This window comes from Dreissena polymorpha, chromosome 4 (assembly GCF_020536995.1).
Source record: "Dreissena polymorpha isolate Duluth1 chromosome 4, UMN_Dpol_1.0, whole genome shotgun sequence".
Taxonomy (NCBI): Eukaryota; Metazoa; Mollusca; class Bivalvia; order Myida; family Dreissenidae; genus Dreissena; species Dreissena polymorpha.
In genome coordinates this window covers 134,260,125-134,282,343 of record NC_068358.1, presented here as the reverse complement: position 1 = coordinate 134,282,343, position 22,219 = coordinate 134,260,125, and the positions used below count along the sequence as shown (strand labels likewise).

General features: G+C 35.0%; 1 protein-coding gene across 7 annotated transcripts in view; it reads left to right on the top strand.

Annotated features, from left to right (window-relative positions):
* The window catches only part of LOC127876679 (semaphorin-1A-like), a 103,504-nt gene that overhangs the window by 58,119 nt on the left and 23,166 nt on the right, over positions 1–22,219 (top strand). For 6 of the 7 annotated variants that reach the window (XM_052422056.1, XM_052422058.1, XM_052422061.1 and 3 more), the window contains 6 exons: positions 662–706; positions 2,303–2,396; positions 13,984–14,094; positions 16,415–16,503; positions 21,090–21,225; positions 21,488–21,854. In XM_052422056.1, the coding sequence (XP_052278016.1) occupies positions 662–706; positions 2,303–2,396; positions 13,984–14,094; positions 16,415–16,503; positions 21,090–21,225; positions 21,488–21,854 (842 nt within the window). The remainder of the gene's footprint in view (positions 1–661; positions 707–2,302; positions 2,397–13,983; positions 14,095–16,414; positions 16,504–21,089; positions 21,226–21,487; positions 21,855–22,219) is intronic. The other variant, XM_052422059.1, reaches the window with a different exon arrangement.

Here is a 22,219-nt window from a genome sequence, read left to right as displayed (position 1 = left end):
GTAAAATGGTTTCCTATTGATAACTCAAGAATAATTTGGCCTAGGATCATGAAACTTCATAGGTTCATTGATCATGACTGGCAGATGACCCCTATTGATTTTCAGGTCACTAGGTCAAAGGTCAAGGTCACAGTGACAAAAAATGTATTCACTCAATGGCTGCCACTACAACTGACAGCCCATATGGGGGGCATGCATGTTTTACAAACAGCCCTTGTTCATTTGGGACTACATTATACGTGCATGTATTTAGCCTGTGTTCTCAGAGCACAACTCATTTCACAAGTCACATCCAGAAGTACAAAATTATTGAAATTCTAATGTACATGTAAGACAATAATTATATGAAAGGAAAAACAAATTAAGTGTTTAAAGCATTTTAACCAGAAGGTATAACAGCCTTAAAAATATTTTGGAGCGTTTTAAAAGTCGTTTGAAACTTTAAATTCATTATGTAAATGAATGGAAAAAAAGAATAATTACGATTGATGCTGAATATCAGAGGTTTGATATTAAGACAAGAAAACGCTTGAAAATGCATAGAAAGAACACAATAAATACAAAAGAATTTTAATGTAAAATATTCCTGGTTAGAACTAGGCATAAGGACTATCTAAACTTAAATTGCTAATGTACAGACTTGCTGTCTTTCAAATTCTAGTATCGAGAAGTCGACTTGAACGTTACAGAAGACGTAACGGAGCAGGTACTCAAACAATAACATTGTGTCGTGATCTTTAGCGTGTCATTTCCTGCATGTGACTGTTCCAACACATAGCGTCTTGTCGCAATTAAACAAAACTAAACCGTGCTGTTGATTTTCTCTGTTTCGACCGCTTGCATCTTATCAACTCATACTACATTATTTATATACCGATACACTGAAAAAATAATCACATTAATGTACCTGATTACACAATATAGCCATGTTCATTATTCCATGTATGCTGCTGTAAAGGTATTAACTAACCACAGGTGATGTTTTATATATTGGTTTTTAATATTCTGGAGAAAAACAAAATATTGATAGAAGATTTATTAAAGTTCATGAACATAAATACTTAAAATGTCATTTTGAGAATGAAGAACATTGTTTTCGTTATGACATTATATATGGAGACTTATCATACACAGGACGGATGCTTATGATTCTATTTCCATTGTTTCTAACATTTCTTTACCTGCCTGGTACACAAACATAATGGAGAAATACAATTATTTTTACACTTTGATGACATCTTTAAATGATTTGGTATTCCTCAACTTTTAATTATGGAAAGGATGTCACGTGCCATGGCAATTGATCGTACACAATTAAAGTTTTTTCGATTTTGGCTTTGCATTTTGATGTTTGTGTGCATGGTTAAGAGTGTTTGGAATTGGAAACTTTTTAGGTTTTGCTGTCTTCTTTACTAAATCCATTCTTTAATGACAATATTAATCTTCATTATCACATCAATTAGCAGCAACATTAATTATACAGGAAAACACAAAGTTAATCAACACAATCAATGATGCAGTCTATTCTGTTGAAAAAGCTCGGTGTTGACTCTTCCACCAACACCGCCACTTTAGTCCTCTGTTATTATTATTAATCATCCTGAAATAAAAACTGTGAAACTTCTTTATTCAATTGTTCCTGTGAATGAAAAATGTAAACTGAGTTATGGGATATGAAAGAAAGAGTTCCAAGTCAATTTTCTAGATTACTTGCTGTTTATTGTAGCTAGAGACAGCATGAAAATTGAGTTACCATGCCAAGAATGTCTTATTTTCGTTTCCACACCTCTTTTCCATTACTGACACTGCATGGCTGGAAATTTAAAATGCAAGGAAAACAATGTGTAGCATGAAGATTTGAGAGAAAAACTGTGTTTTTTTCTGCATTCCCTTGTCATTGATGTAAATATGATTGAATCTACACTTCTCCACAGTATGCATTTAATTAAACAGAATGTAGGTACATTTTATCTTGCTAACTAATGCTTATTTTTGAGTTTCATTATATTGTTGTTTTGTATGGACTTGATATTTATTATTGTTCTTAACCTTGGACAAGTACTTGCATATATTATACATAAATGAAGAAAATAGTTAGGAATTCATTACAATGAAAATGTTTTATACATGTGCAGCAACATTATTGTCATAGAAGTCTTATTGGTTAAGATAAAAATATGCATATAGAATTATAACTTAATTGGAAATTACTCAACCAATATCCAAATTTGTGTTGTGCTTTTCGAATGGTGCTCAACATGAGGGTTTCCTACAAACACAGTGACTGTGTGTTGTATTGCAGGCCCAGGCCCCAGGGTTTGAGACCACAAAGGAGTTTGACGGGGTTGGAGCCTCACCGTACGACCCTGAGCACAACAGCACTGCCATATTTACTGGTAAGATTGCATGCACTGCCATATTAAATGGACTATAACAGCACCGCCGTATGTACATAAAGGACTGCACTGCCTTATTAACTGGTAGTACAGAATTGCAATATCTAATGGTACGTTTGCACTGCCATATTAACTGGTAGTACATAATTGCAATATCTAATGGTAAGATTGCACTGCCATATTTAATGGTATAACAGCACTGCCGTCTGTACATAAAGGACTGCACTGCCGTATTTACTGGTATATCTTCATGGCTATTTTTATGTCCCCCACTATAGTAGTGGGGGACATATTGTTTTTGCCCTGTCTGTTGGTCTGTTGGTCTGTCTGTTGGTCTGTCTGTTGGTCTGTTGGTCTGTCTGTTTGCGCCAACTTTAACATTTTGCAATAACTTTTGCTATATTGAAGATAGCAACTTCATATTTGGCATGCATGTGTATCTCATGAAGCTGCACATTTTTAGTGGTGAAAGGTCAAGGTCAAGGTCATCCTTCAAGGTCAGAGGTCAAATATATGTGGCCAAAATCGCTCATTTTATGAATACTTTTGCAATATTGAAGATAGCAACTTGATATTTGGCATGCATGTGTATCTCATGGAGCTGCACATTTTGAGTGGTGAAAGGTCAAGGTCAAGGTCATCCTTCAAGGTCAGAGGTCAATTATATGTGGCCAAAATCGCTCATTTTATGAATACTTTTGCAATATTGAAGATAGCAACTTGATATTTGGCATGCATGTGCATCTCATGGAGCTGCTCATTTTGAGTGGTGAAAGGTCAAGGTCATCCTTCAAGGTCAGAGGTCAAATATATGTGGCCCAAATCACATATTTTATGAATACTTTTGCAATATTGAAGATAGCAACTTGATATTTGGCATGCATGTGTATCTCATGGAGCTGCACATTTTGAGTGGTGAAAGGTCAAGGTCAAGGTCATCCTTCACAAGGTCAAGGTCATCCTACAATGTCAAACATCATATAGGGGGACATTGTGTTTCACAAACACATCTTGTTACTCATAAGACTGCATCATTGACAGGTGTAACAGTATATTTACTGTTATGACAGCATTTCCATAATTACTGGTATCACAGCAACCTCAAGCATGTCATTACCGCTTTACTGCCAAAGTTTAAACAAACTTTCTTATGGTAGTTTATTTTAGCCATTTAACCCTTTATGCCTGACATAAAAATGTAATTACAACCCTGAAAACTTGTTGCTTTAATTGGGTGCAGTGGTCACCATTGTTGTGTCATCTCTTATAATAATTGCTGCTGATCAAAGTAGTCACTATTAATTGGCATACATAATAAAATGTCAATATTTCTTCAAACAAGTGTACCTTTGCCTTAGGGTGAGTTAAAGAAGAGTGCATCACAAAATGTGCAGTAATTGACCATCAACTTCAAATCATTTGCACTGATTTACTCTATATCTCATTATGGCGGACTATTTAAGATTTTATCAGATTAGATTGGCCATGAATGACCAGCACGCTGTCATCGGCCCTAGGCTGTTCAACACATGATGTCTGATGTCCAAACATATGAATGAATTCTCCTATGCCACTGTTTGACAGTCTGTCATATGCAGTAACAACGTACAATTAGTCTAGCGGTCAATTAGTGGCGAAAATGGACGCTGATGACTGCAGATTTGTTCAGATTGCATTAAATTTGTTGGCTAAAGAAGAGGGTTTTTGGTATGGGTGATAATTATGTTGCACTTCGTCTGGCAGTAATGATCATGTTGTGAAGCAAGTCGCTAACTGTCATGACTGTGTGAAATAAAAGACATTTCAGTCACACCAAGGGAAAATTAGTGGTCAGAGAGTTAGAAATGTAACCAATCATCTTTGTCCCTCTGTTGTATACCTTGGATAAAATTCTCACCAGTGTTAATTTCAACACCCATAGTCTTGTTAAAAGACATTACATTTCTTGTTGGTTATTTAACAGGGCTATACATACCTGTTTTACCCTTTTTAAGCCAAGGTTTTGTATTGGACTTTAATATTCCTATCAAATGAAAAACACTCACTAAAGGTTACTGACAGTCCACATGTTATGATCGACACCATACTTTATCCCATCTGCACTAAATATTTTCAGTCTGAAGCTAAATAACATGGGCAGATGTATTGAATGTTCAATAACATGGGCAGATGTATTGAATGTTCAATAACATGGGCAGATGTATTGAATGTTCAATAACATGGGCAGATGTATTGAATGTTCAATAACATGGGCAGATGTATTGAATGTTCAATAACATGGGCAGATGTATTGAATGTTCAATAACATGGGCAGATGTATTGAATGTTCAATAACATGGGCAGATGTATTGAATGTTCAATAACATGGGCAGATGTATTGAATGTTCAATAACATGGGCAGATGTATTGAATGTTCAATAACATGGGCAGATGTATTGAATGTTCAATAACATGGGCAGATGTATTGAATGTTCAATACATGGTGTAATATACTTTATCTTGAAACTAAGATATGAGGAAGAGAGTGAGTGAGAAACAGTACAGTTATTTGCTTGATGTATGGCCACTCCTGTCTCTTGAATATACTTTAAGATCTACAAATAGAAGTAAGAGAGCTGTATACTGGCATTAAGTAGTAAAATGTCCATTTGGAAATACTATCATCTGGTTGTGTAACACTTCCCTTGAAGTAAATCAAGTAAGAGTATCATTATAATCTTGATTAAGTTCTATGACGTAGCTGTTATTTCTCCTTGTTATTCAAATTCTCTTGCTTACATATACAATGTATAGCCTTAGAATATAGATTTATTAGTTTTATACAGTGTGTGGGTGAAACCAAACTTACTGGAATCCTTTAAATAATTGAGTTTATTAGTTTTGATTCAAATTAATAACATAATTATTTCAAGGTTTTATGTCTGTTTACTACTTTAGTAGGATTGTCTTGGCGATAACTTAGTATTATTGATATTTTATTACAATTGATTGATTTGATACCAATCCTGATCAAATAAGATTACAATCAGTAAGAATCTATAAGTGATATCCTCTTGTTTCCTATCATTTCATTCATGAGTGTATTACTTATTAATTATTTTCCCCGTATGACTTATTCACCAAAATTAGTATACTCCGTCATGACAGTAAACCAAGTCATAGAAACTCTCTTGCTTTTTCTTGAACATGTACGTTTATGTGAACCTTACAGCTTGCATCATTTTTTAGGAAGGATAGCGCGGTGGTCAAGCTAGGTTAAACACTGGGCTACCAATCCAGATGTCCCAGTTTCAATCCCCTGTCAGGGCATTGTATATTTAAGAAATTCTTATAGCATTTCTCTATGCTTGAAAACCCAGGGAAATGTTGCGCGTATCGTGCTTTACACCAAGATTGTAAAGTGCAATGTCAAAAAATGATCAGAAAAAAACAAGGTTACAAATGATAAAGTTCTTTTTTTTAACAACACTTTCCCATAGCTGTATGAAATAAATTGCTATTTTGTTACATTATGTTGACCCACCCAGAACTATTTTCATGAGTTATTGCCCAGCATGTGACACTTGTGTCCTTTCAGACAGATTTTGCTATAAAATGTGATGATATGGAAGCCTTCAGCTATGATTACTTGACTATAAAATGTGTCTAGTATGATATTAAGAAGGTAAAATGAGCCCATACTGTTGTATCTAATGTGGAAATATACAACCGTTTTATGCTCAATTCTTGATACTGCTTATGGTTTATTATAGCTTTGTTTGAATACAAGACAGTGTATCGTAAGTCACGACTTAACATTTCCAAATACTGCTTGAAAGGTCAAACATTAAATGAAAGGTTATTGTTAGGTAAATTTCAATTCTTAATTTCATAAATTCATTAATGTATGATGAAGTCAATGTTGAAATGAGTGACTAATACATTGAATCAGAAGTCATTAATGCAACTGAAAAACATCCTGTTACGCATTTTAAATCGCCACGCTATATAAGTAATTACCTCTTGTTATAAAACCTATAGTTTCAAAATTATTTTAATAATGGCCAATGCAATCATTGTTGGTTAGAAGATATTATTTCTGGATTACATCATACGTTGAGATAAAGCCCAAAAGTAGGAATATGTTTATTGTTCCACCAAATGAAACCTCTGATTGTTTATTTGCCACACCCTTTGCATAAGCTACTTACAAAAGGCCAAAAGTACTATTTACAACACAAATAGGAAATGTATTTCGAGGTTACTTACCAAACCTTAATCCAAGCCCCCTGCCTGACCACAATCATAGTTGTTCAACTACACCAGTAAATAATCCCGGAATATTTTAGTAAAGAATGGGAATCTGACCCACTACCCTGGGATCACTCCACCAACAGGCACATTGATGAAGTAGGTTAACAATAGTAGTGTGTAACACTTTCATGTTGTTATGCATCAAACTGAAAGTAAAAATCGTTGCCACATTTCATGTTGGAAATTGAAAATAGTTGGTCACTGTACCCCTAATGCTTGATGGTAGACCACACAGGTCAGTTTGACCAGGTGTATTCTTAATGGTCTATTGAATGCTATTATTGTAATGAGTTTCAGGTTGGCAGTGATGACAATTATGTTATAAGGTGCAAAGATAAACCACATACAAGTCCACCTGCTAAATGACACAAACCACAAACTTATTTTGATAGCAACCAAAACAGACCCAATTATTGTTGAGCTGGTGTTATCTTAAAGTTACTGAAGTAATGATGAGATGTATTGCAATCAGTTCAGACTGAGAGATTTAGGTTTGTTTAAAAAAAGAACACGGTTGACATAACTTGAGTCAGTGATGTTTTTGTTTTTTTCTGTGAATGTATTCATTACATTGTGTAATTGAGCACACTTTATTGCCTTTGTTGGGACACTTTCATGTTCTGTTTTGTTGCAGACATTAAACAGAAGCTAATTTTACATAAGCATATTACAATGAAATACTTGTCACCTTGCTCATATGAACATTAAAGCCTTTTTCTTACTTTTAGCACTGTATTTTTTAATGAGAAAATTTATTTAATACTTATATGCTAGTGTAATATTACACAACTAACTTAACTCATATGATTTGCTATGTGCTGGTCTACATAGCAACAATTTTATGTACTTGAAGATATGGAGATTTAGTGGTTATTAGCCTCTTGAATCTGTAGTGCTGTAATCCTGTCTTATTAAAGAATGGAGCACGCTGCTCTAGGTTGGGTCAGGCTTTGCAATCAAAATGGCCCTCTTCAAATTCTAAATGTACTTTGTCCAGGTGTGGCCTGACCCACAAACTGTAACATGATGCAAAGACCTGCCATCTGTATCCTATGTCAGTTATTCTTTTTTTGCACCCATTTGATACATTTAACAAGATATTGTGAATGTTTTACTGATCAGAAAATGCTATGTCACTCATGCCATAGTGTCACACCTTTCATGTTGTGTTGTCAGATTCACAAATTCAATACACTTAACCATCTGATGTCTTTGTGAAGTTACTTGTACAAAAAGTGTGTCAACCGTTTCAGAGCTTCTTTTGATGCTCTACCTTTCCCCAGAAACAATTTCTTTACCCCAGTAGAAAGATGTATCTTATTGAATATCTTATGAGTTTCTTTGATATTAACATTTTGTACAAACAATTTAGAGAGGTAAATTTATTAGGATAAAAATGCAAAATTATCAGCACTTTGAGGGCAAAAAGCTAGCAATTTTAGTCAGATTACTACAATGTTCTACTGTATCTTAAGGCAATGTTATTATCCCTTACCCCCATGGGTGTACACTTAAGCCTTTGATTTAATTATGCAGTGTGATAGCAGCTGTCGTTAGGGAAGATAAATGGGCAAATAAGGTAGCCATTTGTGTACAGATAGATCCTGATCACTCGGCTATCATAACCCCATGGCGAGAATTGATTGAAAATGTACCTATGTTTTGTTTTAAACTGAACTATGCAGCAATATATTAAAGACTCATGGTAAGTGTTTGATTATGGAAACATAAATACTGTCATCATTAAAAGTTAAAAGTATTTAAATTAATTGGTGTTTGGAAATTTAGTCCATTTGACACATTTTACTTATTTGATCAGTAATTTATGTTTGATTCTAATTATGTATCAAATCATTCAACGGTCATTACCTTCACTTGAGATGTAAAGCTTAATAAGAGTCTTACTAATGAGAACATGAGCGCTTTTCTTTTGATACAAATAGACCCTATTGTAGTAATTCTTAAGCACACTGCCAGGTGTCAAGATAAGGTGGTGTGTCACCTCCAGGGTTATACACCACTCTTCAGGTCAGATTTGAATTAGTTTCCTGTAAAGGTTTTCAGATTAATTAGAGTGACCTGCCTTTAATTTGTATGCATCAGCAGCTCTCAGTGTTCTTCTTTTCCTTATTGTGACAGTTGTAAAAGGCATGCTCTATATTAGGGCGAGAAAGTTTTGTCCACATTAAAGTAATTTGTGGGACTTGCAACCCTAATGACCATAAAGTTGAGCCATTTCTCAGCTGAGTTCTGCTGACATTTTCTCCTGTAATTATGACCAATGACATTCATTTATTTCCTTGAGAAATTCACACCACCAAATTGCTGAGTTTTTTGTTGGTGTGAATACATGGGCATTACTTGCTTGAATTGAATTAATACATATGAATCCTCCACAGCTTACATTGAATTCTTTACAGTGATTAAACTTTACCTAAGAAACAAAATTGTTGCTTGTTTTTTGTTTTGTATTGTTGTATGTTCTCAAAATGTTAAACATTAGCATGTGAAAATCTGTCTATTGCTTCATAGCCTAATGCAACTATTTTGAAATTCTCTCATATTATGCTTAAGTCATTTTGAATAACAATTATTTGCAAAGTTGTGTTTTTGCTGCGCTGTGCTGGAAGTGTTTCCCGAAAAGTTATGTTTGTTTTCTTAATTGTTTTATAATTAGTTCTTGAGTTACAGTAATTACATTGTAACAGGATAATTATTGCAGATTTGTTAATTTGTCCAGAGAGTTGAGCCTAAACTGTTATTGTGTTATCTTATTTTAAGACTTAATGTTCCAATTATTTGATAAAGGAAATTGATCATAATAATCAATTTCCAGCATTTCTGTCTGCCATGTCCCATTAAGCTCAATTGTCCACATATATGGCTCACAAATTGTTCCAAATTATCTGTTAAGATTGTTCATTGAACCACCAAAAATCGACAACTGCAGATTGGGGGAAATTGACTTTACTACATGGGAAGTATTTCAGACATAGATCTTTTTAAAGACAGTATAATTAGACATATTGGCTAAAGTAATAGTGTGGGAATATTGTATAGAAGCCAAAAGTCTACAAACAGGTGTAATCAGCAGAGGGGTGCCAAGTATGCTGTTGTTTTTTTCTCTAATTTGACACAAAAAACATTGGCGCTTTCAATACATTAACGATTCAAAATCAACACAATTAAATCTTAAATTGGTTATTATTTCTTTGCAGGTAAATGTAGATCATACTGTATATAAATTTGTCAGCAACGAAAATATAGCCAAGCAGACAAAATCAAAGTATTTTAAATAACTGACTCTGTTTGCATTTCAACACTGTATGGATAAATATATGTTATTTAAGAAATAATTCGTGTACGTTATAGTTTGTTGTCGAATAACCCACGGCCGGGAGTTTAGATGCGTAGGGATTAAATCACGAGTGCGAAGCACGAGTGATTTGAAACAACGCATCTAAACTTCCGGCCGTGGGTTATTCGACAACAAACTATAACGTACACGAATTATTTCGATTCTAACACGATTTTTACTAAAGATTTATAAAATGTATCTTATTTTTCTTGCATACTATTTTATGTGAAGCTCCGCCCATAAAAATAGCTTTCGGCTGTTCTGTCGATCACATCTCCGCACTCAATAACAGCCAAATTGGATGGAAAAAACCCATTTCATTTCTCACGTTTGGTTAAATAGGAACAACAACAACTTGCGTAAACTAACATGTCTTCATTGTACACTTTAAATTAACGCAAGAGTGTTACATCTACAAGAAAACAACACGGTATATGTGACAATAAATTGGAATAAACTGACGATACTGTACAGAAAAAATTACTGTACAGAAAAAATTACAAATAGTGTTAAATCAACGTCAGCCATTTAAGTATCGAAGCAGCAGACGAACACCGTGGGAAATTGGGTCAATTTTACGCATTTCTGTTCATAGCGTAGTATTTTGTCACGTGACTTTCATTCATAAAATACCGGATTATTTGGCTGGTCGAAAATGTATCGGCATGTTTTGTTTAGCTACAGCGCGTGCTTTCAGTGTATAAGCTCCGCCCATAATTTGTTGCAGAATAACCCATGGACGATTTTCTTCTTTGTTTATATTTAATTTGGCACGTGCCGTGTTAGAATAGAGTTTAATTTGAGGCTCAGACTTGACCCACTTCGTCAAGTGAATAGAACATAGTCACTTCAATATGTTGCCGTTGATATGCAGAGGGTCTCATAAACTTGCATTCTGCACAGGCTAATCAGGGAAGACACTTTCTGCTTCAATGGAATTTTTTGGGAAAATGAACTCTCTTCTTATGGAAAATCTTGTCTAGACTGAAACTGTTGCTGACTGCACAGGCTAATCTGGGATGACACTTAATGTGCATTATGCCTTGTCTACCCCAGAGCAAGATTCCCATAGTTTGGATTTCTGAGAAATCTTTAACTCAATTGTTTATTCTTTGAAAAGTTTCTTTATTTGGTAATCAGAAAATGTCACGTTAAATCAACATTAAATTGTGCTTGTATCACACTGTATTGATGAATCATTAATGTACGATCTGGGCTTAGTTTTGCTTGATTGTTAAAAGAATATAATTGGAACTTTATATGTACCTAACTAACCAAAATGATGTGCAAGATACATGTATCATATATTAATATAAAGTACATTTGACGAGTAAGTTGCTATACATCTTAAAAGAAAAGCAATTTTCATTATTTTGATATGTTGGTTTGTGTAATTTTTTAATGCAGTCATTTATTATAAAGGCTAAATAGTCAGTGTCAAACATGCATTGTTTTTTAGATAAGAGGTCATTGTGCACTTTCTTGTGCAGTGAAATGTTTAAGTGTAACCTCAAACTGGTTCTTGTGAATTGTGTTGACACTTGACGATGATTTATCGTCCGAGCACTTGTTATAATTTTTCACCTGAATAGTCATACACACCAATGGCGACTTTAAACTACGTTTTCGGACATTAAATTACATGCCAGTGGGCGACAGTTAGTAAATGGGGCTCTTTACTTAAAATGTCATAATTTGGTAATGTTGGTATTAGTGGTTGCGAAAGGAAGCAGTGTTATTAGTAGAGATTGCTATGCGACTGTATAACTTCGCTTTTACTTTGTGGTATTAAAAGTACCTGAACTCTCCACTTGATTACTTTATAGCTATCGGATTTGCTTGACATCTCAATTAAATATATTAACAAAAAGTATCTGTAAAGCTGTCATATTAGCTTGACACCTAAATAAAATATATTTACAAAAATATTAAGTAGACACTTATGCATACATTTCACGTTAAAGACTTGCAAATGTAGTGTTACATAATAAGGAAGACAAATACTGTCTTATGCATCTTTTTAGTTTTTTTTGTTTTAATTTGCTTGAATGCTAAATGGATATCCTTGCATTTTTTGTCAGTATATATTTATAATTGTTTTGCATGCACGCTTAATGGATATCCTGTCTCTATGTGTTAATATTACACGCAAACAACTTGTCAAAACATCGTTGCACAATGATCGACCTTGTAAGACCGCTCGTCTATTTTAGTACATGCTCCAAGTCCTTACAAGCGTAACAAAGCCAGAGTCATGGTATATCAGGTAATCTTTTGAAGTTTATGAGACCCTCCGTATATCAAGGGCAACATATTGAAGTGACAATTTTCTATTGACTAGACTTTGTGGCTCAAGTCTCGGAGTCTCTATTGTAAGCCTATTGAGTGACACAGAATAACCCTTTTAGCAGGCAGAGACAATCCACCAGTTAGGATTAGCTATCAGCGCTTAAACATAAAATTAAAGCACAAGTGGTTTTAATCTTAAATAGGACAAATTTACGATGTTTACTACGCAGTTGTGTATCAACTGTCATGTTGTTTTATAGTCCACACTTGGCTTGATATATACTGAATATGTTTTGGCATGTTTAATCTGTTTTCAGGAAGACATGGATATTAAATTGTATGCCTAAGTTTTTAGGTCACATTGCGTAAAACATAAATTGTGTGTAAATAAGTGAGTTCATGTTTTATGGTAAATACGTGAGTTCATTTTTTATGGTAAAAATGTGAGTTGGGTTGCACGAACTTGCTCAACTCCTGTTTACTGTACCTTGATTGATATCTTCTTAAATGAAAAAAAGAAAGCCTTTTCTTGCCTTGCATTTAATGTGCATTAGAAGATACATACATTCTATAAAACCTGTGCCCTACTTTGCTGACAGACTTGACAGATAAATGGTGTATGTAAAGATAAAGATTCAGGCTGCATGGCTTAAATATTCCTTTGAAATAAAGCTGCAGAGAACAATGCAAGCATTTTGTGCAAATGTAAACTTGTTTTCAAACGTTTTTTAAATTTCAATTTCTGTTCAGCATTTTTTGCTGAAAATGCTTTCCAAAAGTCCTAATCTCTGTTTTTCATTGTTTGTTTAAATCTAGCAGCTTAATGCTTTTTGATGTTCTTTTAGGGCTGAAAGTAGTGGGCAAAGCCCTTTTTTTGAAGCAGCTGTGTGTAAATGTCAGAGTTTATTAACAGGTCATGGCTGAGTCTTCACCACTACCTGATGTGCTGACCTGGCCCTTTGACCTATCAGGGGAAAATACAATTAAAACAACTTTTAATAGCAAATCATATATATCTGTTTGATACTGTACTGATGAATTACATTAAAAGTGCAGTATTATAATGTTTGAGCAGTTGTGGGAGGGGCTGTCCATGGGAGTGTGAGGTAGTTGGTAACAATGAATCCTACAAGGACTGGCCTTGTCCTGAATGCCAGGTAACCCTTTCCCACTCAGAAGCAAACTGAAAATGGCTATGTGCAAACAGCATAAAACCAGAACAGCCTGCAAGTGACTCACCGTCTGTTCAGGTTTTATGCTGTTTGCTGCTCGTCAGTATCTAAGGTTTGGAGATAAAGCCTTAAAAAATTGAATCTAGTAAGAAAGATTTTTAATTAAATATAACTTTCTAAGATACTACTAATGCTGAAAATACCTATCGAAGTGGAAACGGATAAACATATCACACCCTTATTTCTGTCTACCAAGATGTTTAAATGGGTACCTGTGAAGAAAATCAGCCTTAACATTCCATGGTTGCATACTGCACAATGTTGATTGGCTAAGGACTTTAAACTCAGTCATCAAGGGATTGTTTGGGGCACGGTAATTATGAAAGTATGAATATGTAAATTGATATCAAACTATAAATATTTTATCCATTATTTTTAATTAAAACTATACATTTTTCTTATTTTATTGTTTCAGATGGGAAGCTGTTTTCTGCGACAGTCGCTGACAGGTTGTCCAGAGACCCGCTCATTATGGAGAGAATGAAAATGATCAGAACAGAGCAACATGATTCCAATATGCTCAAAGGTACATTAACTTCTATAGAAGTGACTTGGTGCATGTGTTCAGGCCATTCAGATCTCAATGCACTTCATGCAGGCAGTTTGGGCGTTAGCAGTGTTGAATTTGGTGTTGAAATGATCCAAAACTAATGGCTATAGTTTAATGCAACAAGAGGATCATATTTAGGATCATATTTATAGCAAAGTCTTGTCTTTAATGCCTGCACAGTGAAATGTAGACTTCTAATGCTGAGGCAATTAATCATTTTCTATAGCATTAAGGCATATCAAGTGGTTTCAAATATTAAAATTGGTCTGAACTTGAACGACTGTGTATATTGAAAATAATTGATAGTACGGATCAGAACTTGATATGTGTCGCAATAACCTATATTACAAAATTGTAAATGATATTAAGCTGGGAAATAGAAGAGCTTGTCTGATATTTTATTTTGAACATTTTATGACAGCTATATTATTTTGCAATTTAAGCCTGCTGTGAGGGACTTGATGTCAGCTACAGTTTGCGTTATGTAAAAGGTGTCCTATAATAATTAAACAGAGTTAACCCTTTGCATGCTGGTTAATTTGTCGTCTGCAAAAAAATGTCTTCTGCTGATTTTTATCCCCACGCTTTTTGAAAAAAAGGTGGGGATATTGTGGTTATCTCCGCCGTCCGTCCGTCCGTCCGTCCGTCTGTCCGTCCGTCCTGGCCACTATCTCCTCCTACACTAAAAGCACTAGAACCTTGAAACTTACACACATGGTAGCTATGAGCATATGTGCGACCCTGCACTATTTGGAATTTTGATCTGACCCCTGGGTCAAAAGTTATAGCGGTTGGGGTGGGGCCGCGTCAGAAATTATCACTCATTTTTTTAGGTTATTTTACATTTACTTCTTTATTTCTACACCGATTCACTTCAAATTGATACTGGACCTCTCTTATGACAATACGGTCAATCTCAACCATGCATGGCCCCATTCCCAACCCTGGGGCGCCCCGCCCACATAGGCCACACCCACCAAAAATTTCCATTTACTATAATTTTTTCATTTCTACACGGATTCACTTCAAATTGATACTGAACTTTTGTTATGACATTAGGGTCAATCTCAACTATGCATGGCCCCAATCCCAACCCTGGGGCGCCCGCCCACATAGGCCACACCCACCAAAAAATTCCATTTACTATAATTTTTTCATTTCTACACGGATTCACTTCAAATTGATACTGAAATTCTCTTATGACATTAGGGTCAATCTCAACTATGCATGGCCCCATAACCAACCCTGGGGCCCCGCCCACATAGACCACACCCACCCAAAATTGCCTTTACTATAATTTCTTCATTTCTACACCGATTCACTTCAAATTGATATTGAACTTCTCTTATGACAATACAGTCAATCTCAACTATGCATGGCCCCATTACCAACCCTGGGGCGCCCCGCCCACATAGACCACACCCACCCAAAATTCCATTTACTATAATTTCTTCATTTCTACACCGATTCACTTCAAATTGATACTGAACTTCTCTTATGACAATACGGTCAATCTCAACTATGCATGGCCCCATTACCAACCCTGGGGCCCCGCCCACATAGACCACACCCACCCAAAATTGCCTTTTACTATAACTTCTTCATTTCTACACCAATTCACTTCTAATTGATGATGAACTTCTCTTATGACAATACGGTCAATCTCAGCTATGCATGGCCCCATTACCAACCCTGGGGCACACCTAGGTCAAACATTCGGCGTGGGGATACGCGTCGGCCTCTGCCGCGCCATTTCTAGTCTAAAAATAGCATTTTCTTCATTTTTTTTTCAAAGAATACTATCAGCATAGCAAACAGTTTGGATAATGATGAGACGCCACGTTCTGTGGCGTCTTATGGCGCATCTGGATCCAAATTGTTTGCAAAGGCCTTCAAAATTCGGTTCCAGCACCGAAAGAGTTAATTTTCAATGTGTCATTCAGCGTGAAATTTGAGAAAAATAGGCCTGAAGAAATAATTATTAAAGAATATTCTAAATGGGTAGATTGAAAATGTACAATTTGAATCTTCAAAGTCACTCATTTTGTTAACCGAGAAAGTCCAATAGCTGATATAGTCATGCATGCTGATCCAACCAAAATCAACTTTTTTAAAAGAATAATAGTTCTGTATCAGTGTAAAAATGTAGTATAATTATGCTCAGCTTTCCAATGTGAGATACAATAGTTTTTGCTACACCCTCGTTATACAGTATATCAGTGTTAGCTTATAACAACGGATAGAGACTTTACCATTTCCTATGATGGCAGTACAATAACTTTGTTTCCCATTGCAGATCCCCACTTTGTGAGTTCCTATGACATAGACGAAAAGATTTATTTCTTCCTTCGGGAGGATGCTGTTGAAAATATTAACTGTGGCAAGGTGGGTATTGGTTTTTAGAAATTGTTTCTAGATCTCATCAAGATAACATAAATGTATCAGAAATGATGTACACAATTTGGCCTCTATTTGCTGTTTTTTAAAGTGGTTTTATGGAGGTTTGAAGTTTCATATTATGAGAGATTGGAATACATTTGATGATGTGTAGACAAATATCATACTTAATTTTTTAAGTTGCTTTCAATTTAAAATTAATTAATCATATTTTCAGTAAGAATGTGCAGCACATCCATGACTCATTTTGTGATATGTAATGCTACTATGTTTGCATTTTCATCACCGAGGCTCTACCAAGTACATGTATCAGACAGGTGTAAATCATCAGTATAGATGAGCTTTGTTTTGTTTTATCAAGTTCAAATATGGATGATATCAATGATATTCAAAGTTTATTTATGGTCATTAATACTCATAATAATACTCATTAAAGTCATCAAAGATGACTGTTTGGAAAGGAGATAAACAGTTTGTTGGCTGACCTTTCTTAAAGCAGTTTGGTTCAGTATCACTTTTTATTTGTTGAAAAAAAGAGGGGTTTTATTATTGTATAAGAAAATTGTATTACCTGCTTTGGTTAGGATATCAAGTACAAGTTAAATTGATATTGTGGGAGATGGTAAAATCATCATCATTATAACTGGTTCCTGAAACCATGTGCGTCTTACATCACTAACTGTTACGGAGTGATAGACCAGTCTGCTGCCATCATTCATGGCTGGTACCGAGCTGTGAATGCCATGTTTTGTCTGCAGAAATAGCTCTTAAAAACATCACAAAAAACTGATGTGCGAGTCTTATATGATAATTTGGTACTGTTTGTTGCTGCGTTTTAAATTGCCAATGCAAACACATTAAAACCCAAAGACAATTAATGCAAACACTATCTTCCTTAACATGAAAAACCACAGATAATTTCTTTACTGCAATGCGTGAAATAATAACAAAAATATGTATACAAATAATAAGTATTTAGTGTACACAAATATTTGTATGGTTACCAGTACTTTTAGACATTTTAAAGGAGAATTATGTATGTCTTTTTAAAATGCCTGTTTTGTTTTTAGATGGTCGCTTAGCGACCGTCTAAGGTGGTTAGTCTAAAATTCAGGTTGATACTAGGAGCCCAATACCCGCTTACTACGCGTATCCGCGCGAGAAAGAGTTGTATAATTTATGCAAGATGGTTTGAGTTCTCCAATTATATTCATTCACATATGGAAACTTTTATATTAATATCGTGTTAAATGCAATAGTTTCGACCGGTGCTTTTATAGAAAAGAATCAATAAACAATGATCGTATTGTACGTGTCGCGGAGGAGATTGTTTATGAATGAATTAAAAAAAAATTCCACTTTCTGCAGCGTCTTCATGAAGTAGTATTTTTGCTTAGTCCATTTATAATATGAGGCTATTAATAGATGCGCCTGTCGATAAACAAAGGAAAGTCCACTGGCGATAACAACACAATAGGTTACCCTCTCACATACACCTCAATGACGTAGTACAGGTCGTAAATTGAGGCTATTAATAGATTTAGGAAAAAGTTAACGCTTATTTATATTCTCAATTTATAAAACGTTGAACATAAGTTCAACAATAACTTCAGCGATACAATAGACAAAAACACAAAAATGTTTCATAATCACTAAACCCGAATATAACAAATAATTTATAATAATAATACGAATGACCTGTTTCGTAACCTCGTTCATGCTACTACAGCGGGTATTTCTGGAAAACGTTCTTTGGTTCTCAACAGATAGCGGCGATCTTTTGTATTTACGGGTGCTAGCAACGCAATAGTAGAAGGTTAGTTGAAGGTTTAGCTTGTTTATATTCACAGTTCTCAATACATAGACAGTTGGATATGAGTTCATAAATTACTACAGGCATACTATCGGCAACCTCGAAAATGCTTTATAATCGCTAAAACCCAAAACAACTAAATATATTATACTAAATATATTAATAACAATAAATATCTTTTAAAAATGTAGTCGGCGTATACGCTGACAATGATATAAAGTTTGCAATTTACTTTTCTAAATAAATGAATACAATTAAACAAAAGTTAAAGTATTGTGTTGTGTTTTTCACTTGTAAGTTGCATATTCACCGCATGAAATGTGTGTTAGCATTGACAAACCACACATTAGTGTTATGTGAGTAGATAAAAAATTACTACGGGAGAGCACTTCATATGTGTCCTCATATGCCTTGTTATGAGTATCTTTCTTCACTATCGAAATATATCGTATGTTGATATTCGATTTAAACGCAGTTTTCTTTCGACACATTTAAATCACACGTCAATAGCGCCGTCATGTGAAAATGGGTCTTAGTCTTATGCGTTTCGGCAAGCGTTTGTTAAACCCAACATGTGCTTTTGCGCAGTCATGCCATAGGCGATGCTGTTCGCTATAAAATCACTCAATATGTTATGTTTCTCCTTACCAGAAGGAGTGATAGCTGAGTGGGCTATTTATATGATGGGTGCATATGAAATAAGACCCATTTTCGCATGACAAGGGTCATTACAAATCTTATTGCAAATTGAAAATGCCACATTTAAGAACAATGCTTTCTGATACAAAATTGAATTCAAAATAGCAAACTTTTTAATTATGGCAGCCTATCCACACATTAAGGAATGATTTCCAGACGTGCTGACGATTTTCTCTTATCGTGACACTATACTATTTCGCTAATGATTATTTTCTCATCTTGGAGGCGAAAGTGAAATTCTGCGAGATGGATTGTAACGCGTAATTGTAACCGGGCCACAATTTGTGTCGTTTGAGCATACAGAGAGTAGTCCGGAATTCCTTACACTGATCAGTGCTACATCCTTTGAATTGAGCACATACGCAGTGATGTAGCAAAAATTCAGAGGTTGTATCTCTAATCAGCTTATTAAATATTCGAAAAATATTCATGCGTGTCTGTTGGCGTTATGTAAAAGTCACAAAGATGAAAACTGAGTAAAACAGCTACGCCTAAAAGCGCATTAGTGCTCTATACCTATGTTTATGTCAGCGTTGTTGACACCGTGTGAACTGCTCGGGTAACAAGTAAAGCATAAACAGCAATGTTTATATACTTTTATTCCTCCATATACAAGATACGAAGATTATTGTATATTTTGAATTTGTATATGGTGTCAAAAATCAAAAGTTCTGTACACGGAACTTTCATTATGAATTTATATTCTTGGTGAGATAGTTATTTGATATTAGAAAAAATATTCCTTAAATATGATGGTGACTGCAAATTTTCTTTATATTAAGTTCTCATTACCATTTTCATCATACTTTCTATGCTTTCAGAATGTCCAAAAAGCATGTTGTTTTTATTTTGTCTAAGTTATTTCTATGAAATAATAAGGATGATAAAAAGTGCACACAAAACTCAACTTGTGTGCTAAGACACACACTTTATAAAGTTGAATGGCGTGTGTTCATTTCAAACTTGCGATTGATTTTGAAAAATGAATTGCGTGTTAAATTATGCAAAAGCGAACATCTCCAGTGCCTTCAGCGCTTTAATTTTGGAAAGGCTTGAGTTAGCGTCTGATATAGTATATTGAAACCCATGAATACAAAATACATGTCGCTGTTTGATGAGCTCCACACTTTAGCAAAACCTCAACTTCTTTGCATAAAAACACTCATCTTAGCAATTAACCTTAACCAAGCGTGGTTGATGGATAATATTTATATTTGGTCTGACATATTGTGTATCTTATACTGTATAATAACTTTATGCATTTAAACAGAGTGCCTGCGGTGTAACTGTATTAAGTTATTACAACTTACCTTCTTTCTTACCATGTGACATAATAGTTGTGTTAATTGGATAAGAAGTTTTAATTGGATAAGAAGACTAAAAATAATTGTTCATTTAATTGTCAGATGATTAATTGAGGAAATAAAATAATTGTTAATTCAAACCAAAGTATACAACTTGACAAAGTTACTATCATACTCAATTTTAATTGTAACCATCAAATTTGTACTAGCATATTCTACATATTATATGCAAGTGTTTAAAAAAACAGACTATATGTGCAAACATAAAAACAAACATTTAAATGTTAATTTGCTAGCAAGACAACCTTCTTTGATCATTCCACCAGGTCAATATGAATGAACAACCCTAATTGCAATGGTCCTCCACCCTTGTGGTTTTATTCATCCTCATAGGAACTCCAGACTGTTCAATTTTACCCCAAGAAAACAACTCATTACAAAAAATTATTGTTTGCATGAATAACAAAACTACCCAAAGTATATTTAAAGTAGCAGATGCAATACCAAAAAAAAGAAGAAAAAAACATTGACATGTAGTTTTTTTTGCTTGAGCGCTTCCTTTGTTTTTTTCATCACCTTAAAACTGTAGGGCAGTCAGAGCATAAGCATGAATATATGCGGATAATCTGCTTAAAATGGGCTTAGCTTGCCCTTACAAATTTTAACTAGGGGCAACTTAGTGTTGATTTTTGGAAAAATCCAACCCAATCTAATCAACTTCATCTCCAGTCTTAGAAATCCTTGTTTTTGTTTCCTAGGCTACATTCTCGCGTGTTGCGCGGATCTGCAAGAATGATGAGGGAAGATCAGGGACCTCCGTCTGGACCTCGTTCTTCAAGGCCAGGCTCAACTGCAGCGTACCTGGGGAAATCCCTTTTCCCTTTGATGAACTTCGTAAGTATGATCATCTGAAAATGCAAGCGATCTCTTGACATGATTTTGCATTAAGATTGCCATTTCAAAGTCAAAGATCTTAAAATATGTAACTTTTAAACTACCATGTTGGCCAAATCTTTTCTTATTTAAGCATTGTTTTAATACAGAACATTCTTATTTTCCATTAAGTTGCACCACAATTTCTTATTATTTACGAACTTTTACTGAGAAAGAGTAAAAATAAATGCAAAAATTATATAATTTTGGTTCTTTCTTTTAGAGTCAATGTCTGACCTGTCATTCGGCAATCATCATCCCACCAACGATCCCAAGCAAAGGAGCCGCATATTGTATGGAGTGTTCAACACGCCGGCCAACAGTATCGAGGGCTCGGCGGTATGCGCTTTCACGCTTGCTGACATAGAGCACGCGTTCATGGGCCAGTTCAAGGCCCAGCAGACCACATCGCATGCCTGGGTGCCCATCCCCGTGGAGAATAACCCCGTGCCTCACCCGGCCCAGGTGTGCGTGAATAAGAGCAAGGAGCTGACAGACAACACGCTCACATTCATCAGAAATCACCCTCTGATGGATCGGTCCGTGAATCCCGCTGGAGGAAAACCGATGCTTATCCAGACCCAAGGATTGTAAGTAGTAACTTTATTGACATTAATATTGGTAATAGGATTTTTATGTCCCCCACCACTATAGTGGGGGACATATTGCTTTTGCCCTGTATGTTGGTTGGTTGGTTGGTTTGTGTGTGTTTGTTTGCCCCAACTTTAACATTTTGCCATAACTTTTGCAATATTGAAGATAGCAACTTCATATTTGGCATGCATGTGTATCTCATGGAGCTGCACATTTTGAGTGGTGAAAGGTCAAGGTCATCCTTCAAGTTTAAAGGTAAAAAATATAGCTTCAAAGCGGCGCAGAAGGGGACATAGTGTTTCTAATAAAGACATATCTTGTTTTAAATGGTTTAAAATTAATTTCAGGAAGAAAGGTGGTG